The sequence below is a fragment of the Monomorium pharaonis genome, chromosome 9, assembly GCF_013373865.1.
Source record: "Monomorium pharaonis isolate MP-MQ-018 chromosome 9, ASM1337386v2, whole genome shotgun sequence".
In the NCBI taxonomy this organism is placed as follows: Eukaryota; Metazoa; Arthropoda; class Insecta; order Hymenoptera; family Formicidae; genus Monomorium; species Monomorium pharaonis.
In genome coordinates this window covers 16024812-16046705 of record NC_050475.1, presented here as the reverse complement: position 1 = coordinate 16046705, position 21894 = coordinate 16024812, and the positions used below count along the sequence as shown (strand labels likewise).

At 26.6% G+C, this 21894-nt stretch overlaps 1 protein-coding gene and 1 long non-coding RNA gene across 4 annotated transcripts in view; one reads left to right on the top strand and one right to left on the bottom strand.

Moving 5' to 3' along the window:
* Positions 1-21894, top strand: part of LOC118647271 — a 32491-nt gene that overhangs the window by 6827 nt on the left and 3770 nt on the right. The gene's annotated exons all lie outside the window — the stretch shown is intronic.
* On the bottom strand, positions 4564-20877 carry LOC105828308 (fatty acyl-CoA reductase wat). 3 transcript variants are annotated; one of them, XM_036291811.1, is made up of 10 exons: positions 20532-20877; positions 11935-12184; positions 11675-11860; positions 9938-10031; positions 9605-9850; positions 9384-9529; positions 8644-8946; positions 5257-5541; positions 4922-5179; positions 4564-4837 (listed from the first exon to the last, which is right to left on the bottom strand). In XM_036291811.1, exons 3-10 carry the CDS (start codon positions 11845-11847, stop codon positions 4738-4740), a joined length of 1605 nt encoding a protein of 534 aa, XP_036147704.1. In that variant the 5' UTR covers positions 11848-11860; positions 11935-12184; positions 20532-20877; the 3' UTR covers positions 4564-4737. The 3 variants fall into 3 exon arrangements, with proteins under 3 accessions (XP_036147704.1, XP_036147706.1, XP_036147705.1); XM_036291813.1 differs by lacking the exons at positions 11675-11860; positions 11935-12184 and having other exon boundaries at positions 4708-4837; XM_036291812.1 differs by lacking the exons at positions 11935-12184; positions 20532-20877 and having other exon boundaries at positions 4708-4837; positions 11721-11809.

Genomic DNA, 21894 nt, shown 5'->3' with positions numbered 1-21894 from the left:
AATGGATCTAACTCAAGACGTAACTCAAGACAATATTGGACTTTTATGTTTATCTCGATCCCCCTTCTACCTTTTTACGAGCGTTGACCCAGATATTTTGGGACACCTTGTATATACATACATAGTTTATACATATTATAAAATATAAAAGTATCAAGAATCTTGCAAGAATCAAGACAAGAAGTTGATTGTCAAGATCAAGACATAGTGATTCTTGATATTAGAAAGTCAAGACAAGACAAGAACGTCGAATTCTTGTCCTGTTTTGTCTTGTCTTGAATCCATCACTACGAAAAATCTAAAAAGCAATAATATTAACAAAAGCTTTAAATTTTTTTATTTAAAATGCATCTATTATTAGATTCAGTAAATTTCCTTTAAGTATACATTTTATTAAAATTATGTATGTGTCTAACGTTTATATGTAATTCTCAAAGTATACTGTGAGATTGATTATATAATCAATATATTAGATACATTAATTACAAAATCAACATATTTCATGTATTTAAAACTTAGGCTCAACTCGAGTATGATGGCCACAGTTTTTTAAAATGCAAAAAACACACTTTATTTTTAATATTTTTTAATAGCATTTGGTAATATATTACTTTATTGAAGCCTAAAGCATGTAACACTATCAACATTAAAAAGAAAATATTTAATAAAAATTTTATATTATTAAAATATTGAAACACGAACATTGGCCACCTTTTACAACTTTTAGGAAAAAGATGGCCACAGTATCATAGAACAGTTGGTCATACACATATTTTATATACTTAACATTTACAAAATAATAATATACTTATAATTTTACATACACTGGCGCAAAAAAAAAACAAGACAAAAATTTTGACCGAATTTTTAGGCGATCTTCAAAGTGATACAACTTTGCGAAAAATCATCTAAATTACTGTACTTTTTTTAAATTAAAAGGCAAAGACTCTACTTTGAAAATTCTTAAGCGAAAGTTTGATTTGTTAAGTGTGAACTTTTTGTATTGCATAAAAACCAAACGTGGTTTTTTTTTTTAAATAAGAAAAAGGTAAAAGTTTGTTATCATTTTTCACAAGTTTCTTGTAAAAATCTTGCTAATATTAATCCAAATTTTTAAAGTTTATTCTTTTCTAAGCAATTAAAAAAAAACATGTTGATACGATGTTTTTTGTTGATTGCACACGAGTTTGAAATTTGCACTGCATTTTATGGTATTTTAGCGAATAAATACCATATTTTTTGAATATCATAAATTTGGAGTATTAATAAGATATTGTACATTGATTTTATTGGTGTTTAACTCAATCATACCGCCGTCATCAGAATAACCCGATGTGCACCACGTGGAGATTGGATCTTACACATTTTATAAAAAGGACATATTTTTTAAATGAAATTTGAATTTTTAATTTTTATGTGTAAGTATGTGTATGTGTATATGTATATTTATATCTGAGCAGGCTGTTGAAATGGCGAACCTTCTGTTGACTTCAGTAAAATTGACGCATCAGCAATCCGCTATATTCAGATCAGTAAGTGGAAATTTCCATCTATGAATTTCAGAGCCACGTGATGTGCAAAATCCAACTGTCAATCTCCACGTGGTGCATATCGGGTCACTCTGATGACGGCTGTATGATTGAGTTAAACATGAATAAAATCAATGTGCAATATCATATTGATACTCAAAATTCATGATATTCAAAAAATATTTATTCGCTAAAATACCCTAAAATGCAGTGCAAATTTCAAACTCGTGTGCTATCAACAAAAAACATCGTATCAACATGTTTTTTTTAATTGCTTAGAAAAGAATGAACTTTAAGAATCTGGATTAATATTAGCAAGATTTTAACGAGAAACTTGTGAAAAATGATAACAAACTTTTACTTTTTTCAATTAAAAAATACATGTTTGGTTTTTATGCGATACAAAAAGTTCACACTTAACAAATCAAACTTTCGCCTAGAGATTCTCAAAGTAGATTCTTTGCCTTTGATTTAAAAAAAGTACATGCAATTTGGATGATTTTTCGCAAAGTTGCATCACTTTGAAGATTGCTTAAAAATTCGGTCAAAAATTTTGTCATTTTTTTGCGCCAGTATATTTAGTTTTATTGTCACATATTAGCACATATTTAATTTTATTTTCAAACATTTTTAATAATAAGTTTAGCATTTATTTAACTCATTGTCAGTATTAAAAAAGAGTATTTATCATACATCAAATTTAAAATATTAAGTGCGCGACTTAATTCTCGTTTTTTTTTTTTTAATAACATGTATACATAAACATTTACTTTGAAAAAAATCACGAGCAATTTTGTCCAAACTGTGAGAGAAAGATAGTCACAGTTATTTATTTAAAAAAAAAGGGAAGTGAAATATAATCACACATTAAAATTTACATATCTTTGTTATGTGTCTAACATTAATTGTAAGAGTTCAACTGTAATTTATTCGTTGTGCCAATTTGTAATAAACAGATGAAAACCTTTGCAGGTAATCAAAAGTAAAAACGTGATATAATAGCCACAATATTGTTATTTTAAATAGTATCCGCACATAAACTGCAGTAAATATTGATTATCTTTGAAAATAATTACAAGAATACATTATTTAGCAATTATTTTAAAAATTATAGCTATTGGCCATCTTCTCCGTATGGCCATCATACCCTAATTTACCCCAACTAATAAAACACATTTAAATAAATAAATTTCTTTTATAACAAACATTTTCTCCAAAACTTTAAAGAATTTTGTAAACAAACGTAGAAAATACAAAAAAATTTTAAATAATGTAATAAACGTCGTCTAAGGTTGTCGAATATGTAAATACTGTTTAAAAGTATATAATTTATTCTATTTCTACTACTATTTCTATTGTGTGTGTGTGTGTGTGTGTGTTACAAAGTCATGGTATTACGCATTAGATTTTTAGCGGAAATGACGTTTTTAGAAAACAAATATCATGAATTAACACATAATGCGTACTAATACCTTTTGAAATTAATGAGATTCCACATGAATTTGATCTTTGACAGTTCACGTGTTATATACTTGTTGTTATGTACAAAAATGTTTGACAAAAGCAACCAAAATTTAAATTAAAAAAGTACATTTTACATTTTAAAGTGTAAATAATTTTCTTCTTTCAATAGAAGAAATAGCCATAAAAGTACAACAAAAAAATAGATACAATATAAATTTAAAAATATACATGCTGTATCGCATTATTGCGATAAGTATCAATAATTTAGTCATGGTATACATTATAAAAGTATATAACACGATATCTTTTTAATATATTAGGAAAAATTTATTTAATTGTAAATATAATAATAATTTTTATACATTTATAAATATAATTTTAGTGTTATTATATAGCAGTAATTCTTATTAAATACACAAGTGTTATACAAGAACTATAATAAAATTACATGTTTTGAAAATAAAAATAAAGAAGAGAATAAATTTAGTATTTTGTGTATTTTTCAAAATTATAAAATAATATAATCTGAGAAATTAAGTATAATTAAATATGTAATTAATAAGTAATAAACAAGTAATAAATAAAAAATACATATGTACAAAAAATGTTAAACTGTTTTCAAAAAAATATTTATTTTTATTGCTAAAAAAATATTTTTTTGTATATTAATATTTATAATATATATATATATATATATATATATATTCTTCAGATAGGTATATTTTATTTTACAATATAATTTTGGTTTAAAATTGATAAGAAAAAATTTGACATAATATATTTATTTATTTATTCTTTCTGCATATTTATTTGTAGTATTCTTCATGTACACGCACGCGCGCGCGCGCATACATAGAGAGAGGGGGGAGGCACAATATATAACCTTTTTATGTTTTTTTTAAATTTATATATATATATATAATAATAATTTAATAATTTAATAAATAAAAGTACGATGTATATTTTTTCTTTTTTTATTTGATTACCTTATAATTACAATATGTTATAATTATAAATATAAAAATTAAATATGGAGATGTAATACACTGGAACCCCGCGTTAGTTGTTCGAAGCTCTAGTCTACTAACACGAGGTGATTTCCTATTGCTGGATTTCATTCCTACTCCGTGAAATTCAGGCGTAGCGGCATTGTCATCTAGTCCTCATTTGTGCTACTCGCCTGCACCGAGTGCATATAGAAGTTTCTATTAACGCGGAGTTGACTAATGCGGGATTCCATTATATCAATAACTGTATGAATAAGAGAGAATAAGACAAAGCATGTTTGTAGATTAAAATCTGACAAAAATGACTATAATTAAACAATAACATTATAAAGTTTTATAAAACATGCTTTAGTTTATTAAGAATTTAATATATACTTAAACACAAACTATAAAACTTCCATTAAAAAAATGTACATGTAATGTACAATTTCTTTGTATTTTTTTAAGGAAAAAACAACACGAAGGACATTTATGTGTGATATTTGTTCTTAAGTACATCATTAGAGATTACTCATATGCGCATGACTAAAAAAGAACTCACGCATATTGATTCTTTTTTCTTAGTCATTGTGTACGTAAGGTAGGCGTAGAAGGTAACAGGTGAAACGATTATCAACATTTATTTTTATTATTCAACATTTCTTCTGATTATCTGTGTGTGTGTGTGGGGGGGGGGGAGGAGTGTGGGTGTGTGTAATAATTTATTGCTATTAAATAAAAAATTTTTTAACGCATTTCTACAAGAAATACAACATTATATAATTTATTAAGCTTATGATGCCCCATACTAATAAAATCGTTAAAACTGTTAACAAAGTATAATGGCACATTTTCAATCTAAAAAAAGGAAGAGATTGTAAATATATGTTTCACGAACAATAGCGATTATACTTAAACTTATATGCAAAAATAATTACTCACCTTCTGTATTTCTGTCGTCCTTGCTCTAAGGTCTCCATTGGATCGTTAGCTATATATATGCGCAAACCAGGTATCATGTGTTTGAGATACGATTCCCAATTTAAATTATCCATGTCGAAATTGAAAATCTTGCGATCGGCTGGATTCATACGATTCCAGAGCTTTACAACGGAATCGTTATTGAAGCGCCATTCTTGTGACGAAAAATACGATATAATAGACGAAAATGTGTTTATCTTCCTATATGCTTTCAATAGCCTGAAAATTTATAACCATTAAATTCTGCAAGATTTACTTCGTTGTTCTTTTAGGGGTAAACTCGGTATATCCCTTACATTGGTTTTCGGCCGCTGAGAAAGAGTACAGTGTCGACTATCATAGCAGGTATCATGTGCAGAAATATGACACAAATATCGTGCACGAATTTATGTTTATTTAGGAAAAGCATGTAGTACCAGAGAACATGTGTACTTGGTACCTGCATACCATATATCTCATTTATTTTCATAAATCTTCTCCAGGTGATGGGATTTTGGCAAATCGATACGTAATTGTAAATCGGTGTCCTCTCAGTTGCTGGAACATCCGGATTAGCATTCTCGATGCTCAATAGAGTATTTCTAACAAAAATATATATTATAAATACATTATAAAACAAAGTTATGTGTATATGCATTGCGTATGCATTGTTTTGTTATTTAAAAAGGTATTATTGAGAGTAATATTAATAAAACATAAGGATTTTTAAAAAACCTGAATATTATATACAAATTTTTAGAGATTTTTAATTTTATTTAAATTTAGTTTGACATTTTAAGAGGATGCTAAAGCCGTGTGTTTTACCGACATTCTGTATTTATCACTTAATTTCGAATTGAATTTACAGAATTGATAATCCTTTTACATTTTTAAAGTACGTACACAAATGAACCGAGGGACGATTAGATAAAGACCAAAAATGCAAAAAATTTTTTAAATTTTATTTGTTCATAAAAATATTTGCTTCAAAATACAAGTTATGTAGCTTATACATACAAATGAATGGTGTTCCCGAGTTCGGAATAAATTGAGGAATAAGATTATAATCATCAAATTACGATTACAAGCCGTACAAAAAAGATATTTTAAAAATAGAAACGCTTAAATGAATAAAATTTTTGATCACATAAATATGTTTTTTTACGGCTTGTAAACATAATTTGACAAATATAGTTTTATTCCTTCTATTCCAAACTGCGAGACACCATTTATTTGTAAGTATAAGCTATATAACTTGTATTTTAAAGCAAATTTTTTCACGAACAAGGATAAATAATGACTCTGCATTATCGACCTCAATCAAGTTTGATGGGCAGTTTAGCATCCTCTTAAGTGAAATGATTTTATCTAACTCTGGTTTTTAAGAAAAATTTACATTCTATTTAAATTTAAGTCTCACATTATAATTTTTGTTTTCTCTCTTATTTTTCTTGTTATTTATTTTTGATTATACCCAAATAGAAAAAAAGTCATTTAAAAGTTAAGATGACATCAAATTGTAGTTATTTCTGAAAAGTGAAGATGATACAATTTAATACTTTTATTAAATAATAATATAACTTTTATATGACTATATTTTAATCTTTTAATAACTTTAACTTAGAAAACGTTGTATATACAAAACGCTTGTATATACAAAATTGCTTGCATATACAAAATGATTAAAATCTTGTGTTTTGTAGATAATATTTACCGGTTTCATGATGTAACGGCTTCATTTAGTCGGTGCAATTAATTGCGATATGAAATTATGAACGTTTATATACACATTTATATTTGTATTCACATATGTAGGGTAAACTCGGGTAAGATAGCCATAGTTTTTTAAAATGCAAAAAACGTACTTTTATTTTTATTATTTTTTAATAGTGTTTGGTATATTACTTTGCTTGATTGCTATATTACTTTGCTACTACTATGAAGCTTGAAGTATGTAAAATTATCGACATTAAAGAGAAAAAATTTAATATAAATTTCTTATTATCAAAATATTAAAACATAAACATTGGTCATCTTTCACAACTTTTAGGGAAAAGATGGTCATAGTATTATAGAACAGTTGGCTATATATAATTTATAAAATAATAAAAAAAGCGTATAATTTTACTTATTTAGTTTTATTGCTACATATTATCACATATTTAGTTTTATTTTTAAATATTTTTAATATTAAATGTTTACATAAGTTTAGGATTAATTTTACTCATTGTCACTACTAAAAAAAAACGTATATAATATATTGAGTTTAAAATATTAAGTTTACAACTTAATTTTTGTTTTAATTCTTTTTTTAAATAAAATATATACATAAACACTTACCCCGAAAAGTTATGGGCTATTTTGCCCAAATTGTGAGAAAAATAATCATAGTATTTATTTAAAAAATAGAAAAAAAATAAAATATATAATTGCACATTACAATTTACATACTTTCGTTACATGTGTAACATTTATTGCGACAGCACAACTGTAATTTATTCGACATTGTGGCAATTTCTAACAAACACGTGAAAAACTTTGCAGGCAGTCAAAAGTAAAAACATGATATGACATCCACAATATCATTATTTCGAATAGTATACGCATATAAACTACAATAAATATCGATTATCTTTGAAAATAATTACGAGAACACATTATCTAGCAATTATTGAAGAAATTATAGCCATTGGCCATCTTTTCCGTACGGCCATCATACCTTAACTTACCCTATTCGAATGCACATATATTGAGGAAAAATTCCATGTCGCACAAAAAAGACTGTTTGATTTCCATTATAAATTTGCACATTAAACGTAATTTTGCTCAACTCGGTTCATAAACATTTATACATAAACAGACACAACACTTACTTTCCTCTTGCTTCTAAAAGTCTGCGCATATTCTTATCATGATAGTATCATTTTTGTTATGGATGTCGGAAGTAGATTAAAATTATTGTGAACTATTCAAACAGTATATCTAAATTTTAAAATATTCATAATTTGATTACTTTTTGATCATAATCCAAATATGACTTCTGATAATTATTATGAAATCATTAATTATAATGTCATTGTGATATTACAGTGATTTTTTGTTCTACTTGGGTATGCTTGTGCTATATAATTGCTGCATTGAATTCGTGCTATGAATAACCACAATGTATTCTTTTGTTCTTGTTTTTTTTTATGCTTATTATGCTTATTATGCTTATTATACGTTATATGTAATTTTTGTCTTCGTAGAAAAATCTTGTCAGAGTAATTTTATTTATAAAAAAAAACTGAATTATATATCGATTTATTCTGAATTAAAAAGAATTGTTAAACGCAATTATTTGTGTCATGATGTCGTCGCGACTGTTATGATGATTGTGAATTATAGCAGTTTAGTAAATATTAAAAGGAACAATATGTCGCTTATTTATTCTTTTCTTACCCAAAATTAAATTTCTATTCAAAAATTTAATATGTGTATAATGATAATAAAAATATAATCCTGAGTACACAAATTAACTTTACATTTAACTTTAATCACTTCTCTATATGTATACACATAAAATAAAAATATAATAATTAGCGCGAGTACAGCACATTTTTGTAATAAAATAAAGTAACGCAAATTGACTTATTTATAAAAATAAATCTGTTTAACTATTATATTACAGGAATATCTACTTTGTATCTTTAAAATAGATTTACCTTCTTTTAGCGGTATCCCAACTTGCGGCGATGAAATGCGAAATGACATAATCAGCGGGCACTATCTCTGCCACTTTGTCAGGATCACAATGTAAAGTACGCAATAAACCTATAGCACTGCCCATAACTACGCCCACCGCTCCGTAAAAATTGTTAATCCATCCAGGCACGGGCTCTTCAACCGTTGATGTTACAATCGAAGGTCGTATGATACAGACTGGAATTCCGATACTGTATTGTCTAACAGTATATTCAGCAATCGCCTTTGTATATGCATACGAATTTGGCCATTTACCTAGCAATCTATATTCATTCCATATACAAACACACATTTAGGTATATGAAAGATAACGATTAAAATTATATATATATATATATATATATATATATATATATATAAAATCTATAATTGAAGATATACCATATAAAAATTTTTTATCAGTGTTTTTATGATCAACTGTAGAATAAACAAAAAAATAAAAATTGTATGTTTACTAAAAATAGTGTGCAATATTAATATATATAATGAAGTGCATGTTAAATAATTTGAATAATGCTCGACATTTAGTCTTATAATTTTTTCACTTCAGGATATTCCGTACACGGTTACCGATAGTTGTCGGTTTGATAACTGTCATTGCGCATATATTTTCATATATCAAAATACATGCGCAACGACACTTATTGAACCGATAACTATCAGTAACCATGTACGGAACAGCAGCCCTGAAATTACTTACGTAGGCGCGAGTTTGTCCAATTGTTCATCGTCCAAGATGTCAAGTAAAGTTAAGACCTTTTCCGTTTCTATAGGTGGAGGATAAAATTTTTCTTCAATAAAATTATTTACACAATAAGAAAATGCAGTGGATATATAGACGAATGCCTGGAAAAAATTAAAAATCAAATAAGTGGAATTTTTTCCAAAAGATGAAAACCTATGTGATTCTTTTTTTCATACTTTTAAATTCGGCATTTCTTTAGCGAAGAGAAGAAGCTGCTTCGTTCCTCTTACATTTATGTCCACCGCGATACGAATTGATTCATTAAATCGTACAGTTGCCGCCACATGGAAAATTACGTTTACGTCTAAAAGACATTTTCGATTTTCCTCTGATAATCCGAGATCCAACTTGCTTAATTCAGCTTCTATCATTATTACTTTTTTGTTAAAGTTAGGCTGCTCTTTCTTTAATCTATCATAAATCTAAAAAAAATTTTAACAAGTAATAAATTTTTTTATCAAATTACATATTTATTTGAATCATGCTTATTATATATATTATCTACTAACAATATTATCAAAATGCTCCTTGAATCTTTGTTCAGATGATTTATTTTTTTTTGCTCTCATAAACATGTATAGCTTCCCTATGTCCGGACAGCATCTAGAAGTATTTATTTTTAATAAAAAAAATTATTAAACATACATATTATTAAAAAATTATTTTAAAAAATATATATAACTATTATAACTTTACTTAATCTGCTGAAACTAGAATTATCTACTAGAACGGTATAATTTAATTTTATTATTCAGCATTAAAAATTATTTTGTAATTTTATTTGTTTATTTTTACGTACGAAACGTATCTACACATAAAAAAACAAAAGTTTTTGCTGAAGAATTTAAAAAAGTAAATAGATACAGATCTAAGAACTGGTTTGTTCGGCCATTAAAATAATTACGTACTTATGGCATTTAAATTGCTTACAATGTCGAAATTTTTTCAATATTTTCTCGTTATACTTGAGCATTTTATATACAGTATTCGACAAAAACATTAGCATAGGTGCAATAATTGCTATAAGGTAGTAACTGTTTTTAAAGAAAATAATAACAAACTTATTTATTTATATACTATTTATATTTGTAAATATTTTTATTTTATACTTAATATTTGTAATAATACGTTTAAAAGCAAAGATTTTTATTTTTGTAGCTATACTATTTCTTAAAAACATCTATAAATACATCTATATTAAAAATACACTTATAACCGTCATAAACGTTATAAACGTTAGCCCGTTATTACATTCTATTTGCATTATTCATTATAAAACAAGAATTTGTTATAAAAAACGCATTGTTTATTACAAAACAGGGATAAAATGACTTAATAGCATGCTAATCATCATAAATGTGTTTGAATAATAATCATTCAATTATGTTAAGATATCCGAGGACAAAATATATTTGTTTTTTAATATTTTTTTCTTGTCATTATAGTTACATTTATTAATGTCAATTTCCACAACACGTCATATAGAAAGAAGAAGCACTCATCATATTCTACACAAAGTAACTTTACACGATCAGAACATTCTACACAAATACATTGTATACAAAAAAACTGCACGTGAAAAACTGTGCACAAGAATTATCCTTGAATTAAAAATTGCACATGGATATACGGACAGTTTTTCCATGCAAAATATATCCGTGTGTAATTTTTAATTCAACGATAATTCTTGGGTACAGTTTTTTAACGCACAATTTTTTTGTGTACAATATATTTGAATAGAATATTCTGATCGTGTACAATTATTTTGTGTAGAATATGATCAGTGCTAAAGAAAATGAATATTTTGTAGAAATATAGATCATTCTTTATAGTAGCAACACGCCACACTGTGTCACATAACATTTTCATTTTTCAAATAATTTTTGAATAAATTTTTATAGAGTTTTTCTAAGTTTTTTAAAAATATACTTGGCTAATTTTATTATTTTTTAATTTTATTTATATAATTTTTAAAACGATGTTTATTAAATTTCTTTACGTCTTAAAAAAAAATATTTATTAGGCCAATCATATTGATCTCAAAATCATTTTTGAAAGTACGCGTTTATGTACTTGGCATATTTCTTTTACTTTTTTAAAGTTTTTTTCTATTCAGCATTACAATTATTTTATTAACAAAATTATTTTTGAATATATACGTATATAAAATTAAAATTTTATTTACTTCAGAAAAATTATTCTTTTCGTATATACACTGAAATCTTCTATATTAAAACATATTTTACCGTAATAATTTCTCTATTAGAAGTATGCCGAGGAAACCAGAACCACCTGTAATTAGGACATTGCTTCCCGCGAAGAATTGGGGAATTTCGCTTAGACAATTATTACTATCAATATCCTGAACGTTCGACATGTCTAACATGTCTTCAAGGTAGTCTTTGCTTGTTCGCGTCATCTCACTGGCGTTTCTAGGCACAGAAATGGAAAATATTCTTCAACTTATTCGAGTTTACACTTGCGAAATTGATAGATATAAATTTACAATTTTCAATTAATGTTGCAATACTCGATTGTCGTTTCAGGGAATTGGTAAGTAATTCAGCTTTCTATCAAATCTAGTTTTTTTATCTCTTTAACTCTGGTAACGTATAAGGAATGCTTCTCCCGGAATGCTTCTCCCAGAATGCTGATCTAAGACCTCGAGACTCGTAAAAACGAAAGTTGATTAGGTTCTTTATAACTCGTGATACGATAGAGGTAAACGTGGTAACGCGACCACAACCGCACTTCAACTGAAATAAGGAAACGAACGAGAATAAATGTGAGCAGGCGACATGTAGAAGGGGGGCATTCTATTAACATTGAATGCAGGTACGTATCTGACAAGGTAGAAGGAGATGATTGTTTTAAGGAAAAATCCTGAGAAAATTACATTGTTTGTTGCTTTTTAATGGTCTACAGCACAATGACTAAACAATAAAGAAACTTTAACCTATGCATATGTAAATATATACATTTTACATTAAATCCTTTAACTGAACATATTCAGCTCGCTACATAATCAAAAGTGTTTTACATTTTATATGAGATGTTTTCATTAGCACTAACATAAGATTATACTGATATATAATAAACTGTCTTTATTATGATTAAGATATTTAAAACATATTTTAAACAATAACAGATAAAATGATAAGAAAATGTATAATAAATTAGTTTTTGTATAACAAAATGTATAACAAATTAGTTTAAAGTAAGTACATGAATATTGTTTTATTAAATTTACAATTTAGCACGTACTTTATAAAAATAGATATTAATTTGTAATAAAAAAAACTAATTTTATTGATTATTTGTGATCCATAAATGTAATGTAATTTATCTTAGTTTAATTGTTATAGATTTGTTTTCCTCCATAAGCTTTTTTTACACAAAATACATTATAATATATTTTATTACATTTATGAGCAGAAAATTATAGATTTGAATTATCTAGATTATTTCTTTTATGATAGATTTTAATACATTTGATTTTAAAATATCTCTCATATTATATTTACATAAATAAATATTATTATAAAAGTTAATAGAGTAAATAATCTTATAAATTACAGGAATTTAATTATAATTGCAAATTGAGTAAGAAATTGTTTTTTTTTATTTTCTACATCTTGTTTATTTTTACCAGTATATAAAAAAATATAGAATTATGTAAGGTATGATTAAATTAAAATATAAAATTTAGTTTAAAAATCTAGAATAATAAGATCCGATTTTTAGAATAAAATTTCGTTGGACAGATACATTTGTATATAATATTTTAAAAAACATGGCTAGCTTGAGAAAATTATTGATTATCTAATTTTTTAATGTAATAGTTTTACAGTTTTTTAATTTAATACTTCAATAGTTTTTTGTTGACAAAAATTATTAGCTTATTGTTAACTTTTATATATAATTAATTTAATATATATAATTAATATATATATATATATATATATATATATATATATATATACATATATACATATATATACACATATTTCTGGAGCATTGTAACAAACGAAAAGAACGATGTGGATCTCGTTAAATTGAACAATTTATATTATAGCCAGCCAGGAAACTGCCAATAGTATGATTTCAAACGATAAGCCATCTCGTTGAGACATGCTAAGAACAAAAAACAAATTTTTTTATTCAGAATTTAATATGGCGGACCGTTATGGAAAGTAAATGTTGAATTGTCTGAAACTTTCAGAAAAGTTTGTTCTTACCATACTGATCAATAATGAGCACGAAGTTCTGAAATAGCTAGTTTTTGAGATACGTTAAAACTTGTTTAAAAATACGTAGAGATAATTAACAGTTGAAAAAACGCGTTTTTATTTATGGCATTTATGCAGTCTTGGCGCTAGGTTCCGTCGAACTTTGACACCGTCGATGGTTTCTTGCTCCTAGTGCGGGGTCATATGCAATGCAAACTCAGTTACAATACTATTTGCAAATCATGTTTAATCATTATAAACTATTACACGTGGAAAAATGCAAACATGTATATGATGTGGTAAAACTCATAACAATAAGAATCAAATAATGTTACATAAAAAAAAATATTATTAATTTGACAAAATTTTCCAATTTAAAATTCCAAAACCTTTAATTTAAAATTTTGTCAATTTAAGAATTTATGCATTTAATTTAAATGCACAAATTTCAATTCAAGTATTTATATAGTTACTTGAAATATATAAATACTTGAATAGACAAAATTTAATTTAGTTGGAAAATTTAGTCAAATTAACATTTCTTTCTCAGTGCATACATTACCATTTTAAACACATTTTTATTATAATAAATAAACAATGTAAAATTAAAAACGTGAAATTTTTTAAATCCTAATTTAACCTTAGAAAGTAAACAGTATATGATTAAATTTAAGGGAGTTCCTCTACTCAGGCTTGGCACAACAAGTAGCACAGTGGTTCAAGTAAAGAAAAATATTCAAATGACAATTTTCTTTTTTTGCTATATATGGTCTAAAGTTAATAATGGTGAATATAAGAAAAAATTTGGCTATAAAGTACTACTTTCATTACTAAAATAATTTTTTTTTTTAATTGAGAATAAACATTTTTTACTATTACATTACCCTTAGATAACTAAATACAACAATTTGAAATTTTTATTATATTACTAGCACACATTTCCCACACTTACGTGCTATTTTACTTCGATTATTGTAAACTTTTTTTATCTTATCAATTATTTCACTCAAACAAGCAAGTGCATTGTTTCAAAAATTTAACAGTACTTTTTTAAGCTAAGATGTATCGTTGTAAAGTTTCATTAACATCTGTTCACTACTTCTACTTTAATACGACAATAAAAACTGAAAAATCCTGAAAATTCATCGATTCCCATAAGAGCCCATGTTAATAAAATATTTAATATCTAAATAACTAGCTAGTTCAGCTTTCTAAAATTTTGTCAGTCAATTTATATCACTAATTTGAACTTCTTTATAAAGTTTCATGAAAATCTGTTCATTTTGATTTAGCAGCGGAACTCCCTTAATGGAAGTGAATGCTGACTCTTTGCGTCTTAAAAAAGCGTCGATCGGTTATGTAATAAAAATATTCAATTCATCAAGATTTAGCACACATTAAAGTGTTACGAAAAGATATGTTTTTGTTATGCTAGGTGAAAGTGAAATAGACGTTATTTCTTATAATTTTTGAGATAATCAATTTGATAGTGTTAGTTACAATTACATCACATGACGGGAACACATACAAAATTGAGTCTAAATCGGAGAAACGTGTGGCCTCGCAGTCATTTGCGAGACCCAATTTGCTACACTATGTATTGACGATATGTAATGTTTTGGTATTAGAAATGCAGAATTGAGAATTGCGAAAATATCAAGGACATCAATCAAGGACCTCATGCGCACGAAACGTACTGAAACGTACTTGAAACGGCTTTTCCCACTCAACGGACCACCGTAAAATATCAAGAACACGAAACTTTCCCTTTCGCTTGATACGTTATTAAATATAACATTTTTACAAGATATTTAATACTTTTCATGTAAAAACATATATTACATTATCACTATCAATATCATAATCGTATAAAGGACCAATCAGTCTAACGAGTAATTGCGGCATTACGCGGCATTTAATAATTTAAATTCAATTTTTCATGTGTTTCCGTCATGTGACATAACTTTTATTTGTTTGTCTCAAAGACTATAGAAATAATGTCTATTTTATTTTCTTCAAACATAACAAAATAACTCTTTCGTAATATTTTTCTTTGTTGCAACTCTCCAGAACTTCCTATATAAACACACACACACACACACACACACACACACACACACACACACACACACACACACACACATGCGAGCGTGTATCTACAGACTCATTATTATAGAGTTTAATAGTAATATATTACTATTGATATGTATTATTAAAGCTTATTATCAGAATTTATTAATAATAATAATATTGATTTCTACTAATTTATAAAAAACCGCACTTGGACATAAAATTTGACGTTAAGTTAAAATTTGTTTTTGTAGGTATTTGTCTTTAATATAACTAATTCACTTGCAAAACATGAACGTTTCTTGACATTTTTATTATCGACGATTAACTATAAGTTTTAAATTCCAAATGTATAGTATCATATACGTATCATGCAATAGCGATTTTTTCAACACAATTTAGTCCACAGTTACAAATTCTTTCGCAATTAACTTGCAATGGTTTTTGTTAGAATTACACAAGAGAACATATATTGTATTTATAAATAAATTAAAGCGATCACGCTTCAATAACCACAAATCCGACCACGCTGGAAAATTATGTATAACTGGTGGCACTATTGATAGCGGAATTTAACTAGTTATACAGGGTGTCCCAAAACATGTGGGTCAACGCTTGTGAAAAGGTAGAAGGGATTAAAATGAACATAAAAGTCCAATATTGTCTTGGGTTAGGTCCACCAATAATCGAGATATTAATGTAATTTGCAAATAATCTAATTAATTTCTATTGTAATTGTAAACAGTAAATTAATAAAAGCTTAACATACATTTACGATAGACTTCTTCCGTGGCTCAAGCGGATTGAGCTCTTTCTTCGGCACGCTCTCATTCACATAATTTGAAAAATATCTCAATTATTGGTGGACCTAACTCAAGACTTAACCAAAGACAATATTGAACTTTTATGTTCATCTCGATCCCTTCTACTTTTTTACGAGCGTTGACTCACATGTTTTGGTACACCCAGTATACACATATGTAAGCAAAAAACCGGTTGATGACGTTTAAAGAATCTTGAACCTTAAACAGCTGACATATTTACAATCAAGTTGATTTAATGTTATTCAACGTTATTCAACGTTATTACATTTATTGTAAGAATGTTAAAAATAGTAGCTTTTTTTAAAGAGCGTACTATTTATTTTAAGAAATATTATCTGTTTTTTATAAATATATAAAAAAATGTTATATGCAGCAATTTTATAATCCATTATTTTTCTGATAATTATTTACTAGAGAAACATTTCAAATTAACTCTACTTGGCCAAATATTATCAAAATTATCCTCCTAAGCAACTACCAATATAAAAAAACCGACGGCAATTATTTAAACAAAAGTTATAAACAAAAATATTTGCGTGGAAAGTCGACAACCCATGTGGAACAAAACAATTATAGACCTCGTTTCCGACCGTAAACACGAGTAGATGTGGGGTGGACCTCGCTTCGCGTGGAAAGACAAAAACTCATGTGGAACAGAATAATTATAGACCTCGTGTTTTCCACGCGAAGCGAGGTTCATCCCACACCTCTTTGTTCTTACAGCCTAAAACGAAGAGTTCTAATTGTTCCACAAGAGTGTTTTTTGTTTATTACTTTTGTTTAAACAATTGCCGGCGAATTTTTTTATAACAAAGATTGTTTAGAAGAAATGGTTTTAATAGTATTTGGTCAAATTAGAGTCATTGTGTTTCTCTAAAAATGTTTCTCTGAAAGTAAATAATTATCACTTTTTTCTATTTTAGAAGAACAGATCAATTTCAGCCTAATGTAACTAAATATAATCTTAAGAAATTGAAATGTAAATTTTAATGTGTTAAACTTTTATTTTTTATAACTGTGTTAAACTTTAGTTTTTATAACTTTTTTAAATAAAATAACTTTTTTTGCTTCTTCTTTACTATTTTTCTTATTAACTTCTTTTTCTTAGAATATACCTTGTTTCCAAGTGTTGCATAACATAAGATATAATAAAAATATTTAATATGATTACATTTATCGTGGTCAAAGGTGTTATTAATAAAATTGTGTTAATGGACATTTATGTTATTCGTTTCTTCAAATGACTTAAAGCGGCATTCACATTCTTATTTTAAATCGTTTCAAGTACGATTTTGAAATGCTGTATGTTCACTTCATTACTTGACTGGAATCTCAAGATCACTTCATCCTACTAAAGATCCGAGCAATCTTAAATATAAGAGTGGACTATGGATATTGCTCCTAGTCTTTATACGTAATAAATTATGAAGCATTTCTGTAAAGTGTTTATTTTTCACACTTCTGATTCTTTTTGGTATTATTTTTTATTATTGTTAGCGTAAATAACAATGTCGAAGTTTTTTCGGAATACTACTAATAAAATCTATTCATAAAAATTGCGTAATTCTTGATAATTTCTTACATTTATTATCGTCGTTATCGATTACTTTGATGGCATAAATTTCAAATTTGGAAAATCAATAACTTTTTCAACATTACTATGTTCTTTATTTTTGTATAAAATATTTTATTCTTATCATTTCACTAAATTAATATAAAATTTTATTTCTTTAACAGTTAAAATTGCTTAGATGGCAGCAATAATCTAAAAAGTATTTTAATAGAGTCTTCCTGATTTTCCGATCATCGATAAAGTGCCACTCTTGGCGTTTAAGAAACATAAGTAAAACAGAGTACCACTTCAATCCTTCGAATAATATATATATATACATATACATACATAAATGACTGATTGTCTGTTGATTTCCAAATTTTTTTGTTCAATTTAAAAAGATAATTTAAATTGTGTTAGTTTAATTTGATATTAAAGCAATAAAATATATAGATCTTAAACTAAGTTGTTTCTTTTTTGATAAGGCATTTTTTGTGCATATTTTAGTCTTTTTTCATATATATTTGCATGCATATTTTAACATTTTGGGTGTACATATAATCCGATGTATAATATTACAAATTTATTTATTAAAAGGAATATATTATTTAATACACCAAAAAAAATCATATTTTCAACTTAAGAATATACTACTTAACTTTAGATTATTTTTAGATCTAAAATACGCGGCAAGAAAATTTTTCTTAATTTAAGACAGAAATTCTCTAAAAGGTAGAACAGTATCATATATTCTTAACATGTAAAAATACATATACTTAATATAAGAATATATATACTTAATATAGTAAAAAAAAATATATATATATATATATATATATATATATATATATTAAATGGGGAGGAAAGGTATTTTATTTAATATTTGAGGGTATTAATCACGTATGATGACATAAAAAACGTTTTACAAATGGACGTTTGCTATTTATTAGAAGCAATATGTGATATAGAACGTTTACAACTAGATTTTACTAATACATTAATATTAATTTAAGCCCTTATTGGAATGTATGTATATGCTTACTAGATTTTATTAATATACATTATTATTAATTGGAGCCTTTATTAGAATATTGCTTACAAAACTTATTTACATCACCATGATTTGGTGACCATAATTTTTTACTTTTCACTTTGCCAAATTAATACTGCTGATGTAGAAGGTGCATGTAACTTTGTATAAAACACATTCACTAAAATATATTTTATTTTTTAAAATTTTAAAAAACGTTGCTAAATTTCAATTAAAGAATACATTGAGTTTAGCTCATTGTATTATAGCTATATTGTTTAATGTGGCAGCGCATTTTTTATTAAACTTCTTTTATTTGTCTTAGTATCTTTTTTATTCATTTTTTTTAAAGCTAATTTTTTAAGGATAAATAATATCTCTCCTTGTATAACAGGCGTACTTACTAGGCGTACTTTCAACTGGAAAGGAAACCTATCTTGCAATCTTATCTGAGGAATTCTTTTATTAATTCTTTATTTAAAGCGAGTAGTCTTTTTATGTTTATTAATTTTTGACCTAAGAAAACAAGACAAAAATAACTAATACTTGTAACATGCAGTTTTTGCATAACAAAATAAAACACAATATTTTAAAACACATGCAACAGTGTAAAGATGAAAAGATAAAATATGAGAAAACAAAAGCCACTGAATAACAAAAACATACAATTTTATGTACATAAAAAATCACATACCTACACAGAAAAAAAATGTAATACAGCCAATAACATATGTGATTGCGGGCTGCCAACTACATGAAATACTCAATACAATAATATTTGCTATTAATGCAAGTACAATGTTGATACTGCAATAGCATATATTATTGTATTGAATATATTTTTAATTGGCAGCCCGCAATAACATATCTTATTGAATATATTGCATTTTTTTTCAGTGTATGCTTACAGATAAGAAAGCATGCATAAAAAAAATTGACATTATTTTGATTTTAACATGTAATGTATATAATATATTATAATTCTAAAATTAAATTTAAAAACCATTAATTTTAAATTTTATTATTTATTGTAATTATTGTAAAATCATTATAAAATTGACGCCTAAAATAAATGTTAATGCTATAATTGTAATATTAATGAGAATCATTTTAGCACAATTATTGTTGAATATATTTTCAAAACTATTATCTTATAATAATTATTGTGAAGCTGCATTATCTGGACTTATTCTTTGGCTATTTGCATTTTGGCTATTAGTTATGTGTGTTTAAACTTAGTTATTATACAACAAAAAAATTTTTTTTTAAATAAAAAAAGCGTTTGAAACAACATGAATATACAGGTAGTTAAGTTAAATTGGATGGAAAATTATAATACATGATATTAAAAAAAAAAATTTTTTAAATATGTATATATTTCAAGTATTTCATACTTACTTATAAATATTTCCATCAACTCATTAAATCTTCTTTTTCAAGCCATTCAATTAGTTCATAATCCATTTTTGAAAGACAAAAATGCAGAATACTGCATCTTTTTTGTGTCTCACGTCACTTGGAAACGTAATGCGCATTAACTCATGCCTACGATGATTGCGATACATACAATATATGTGCAGCATTAATTTATTTTAAAGTTTATTGTAATATTAATCAAACGTATAATATTAATTAACCCGACAATATGCAAGAAACGAACATGTACTGACGTTATAGTACTGCATCGTCGATCGACGATTTAATAAATAAGCACATTAATTTATGCTGGCAAGCATAATTTGTGGCCTCTGCTTCTCTCGTATCTCTTCAAATTTTTTTCTACGCAACTGTATTAATAATTATGCAATCGTATTACGCGGAATTTTACATGTTATATTGATCAATTACTTTATTGTTATGTTTAGTATGCATTGGCCGAAAAATTTATACGTAGTAATTTATACATATAAATAATTTATGCTGTAATTTAATAACATTGTTTATATTTTAATACTTCTTATTTATATATAAAATAAATTCTGTTGTACATATAAATTTTATAAAAAATATTAGAAATAAATTAATTTATATAAATTCTTTTGATCAAAACCCAGACAACAAATTTACATCCATAGTACGTCCTTGAGACATCGCGCTAGTTATCCCGCGATTATAACGAGATTGTCTCATGGGATGCCCATAGGATAAAAAATGTCTACTGTCTTTACCGCAGTAGGACGATCTTGCTGACGTCCTAAAGACGTCCCTACGATAGCCCAAGATCTCCATAAGACATCAAGAGGATATTGAAATTTACATCCATAGTACATCCTTGGGACATCACGCTAGTTATCCCGCGATTGTAACGAGATCGTCTCATGGGATGCCCATACGATAAAAAATGTCCACTGCCTTTACCGCAGTAGGACGATCTTGCTGACGTTTTTAGGACGTCAACAAGATCGGCCTACTGCGATAAAAAAAAGCGGACATTTATGATCCTATAGGCATCCCATGAGACGATCTCGTGACAATCGCGGGATAACTAGCATGATGTCCCAAGGATGTACTATAGATGTAAATTTCAATGTCCTCTCGATGTCTTATGGAGATCTTGCTTAATTCTGCATCCGGAAAAAACGGTCACCCATCCAAGTGCGAACCATCGCCGACGTTGCTTGACTTTGAAGATCGTACGCATCTAACGCTTCGTGATGATCCATGAATACTTCATGTTTATCATTACATATTATTTTTTATAAATCATTTTAATAGATGTTGTAAGAAGGATGAAACATGTATAGTTAACTTACAATTTTTT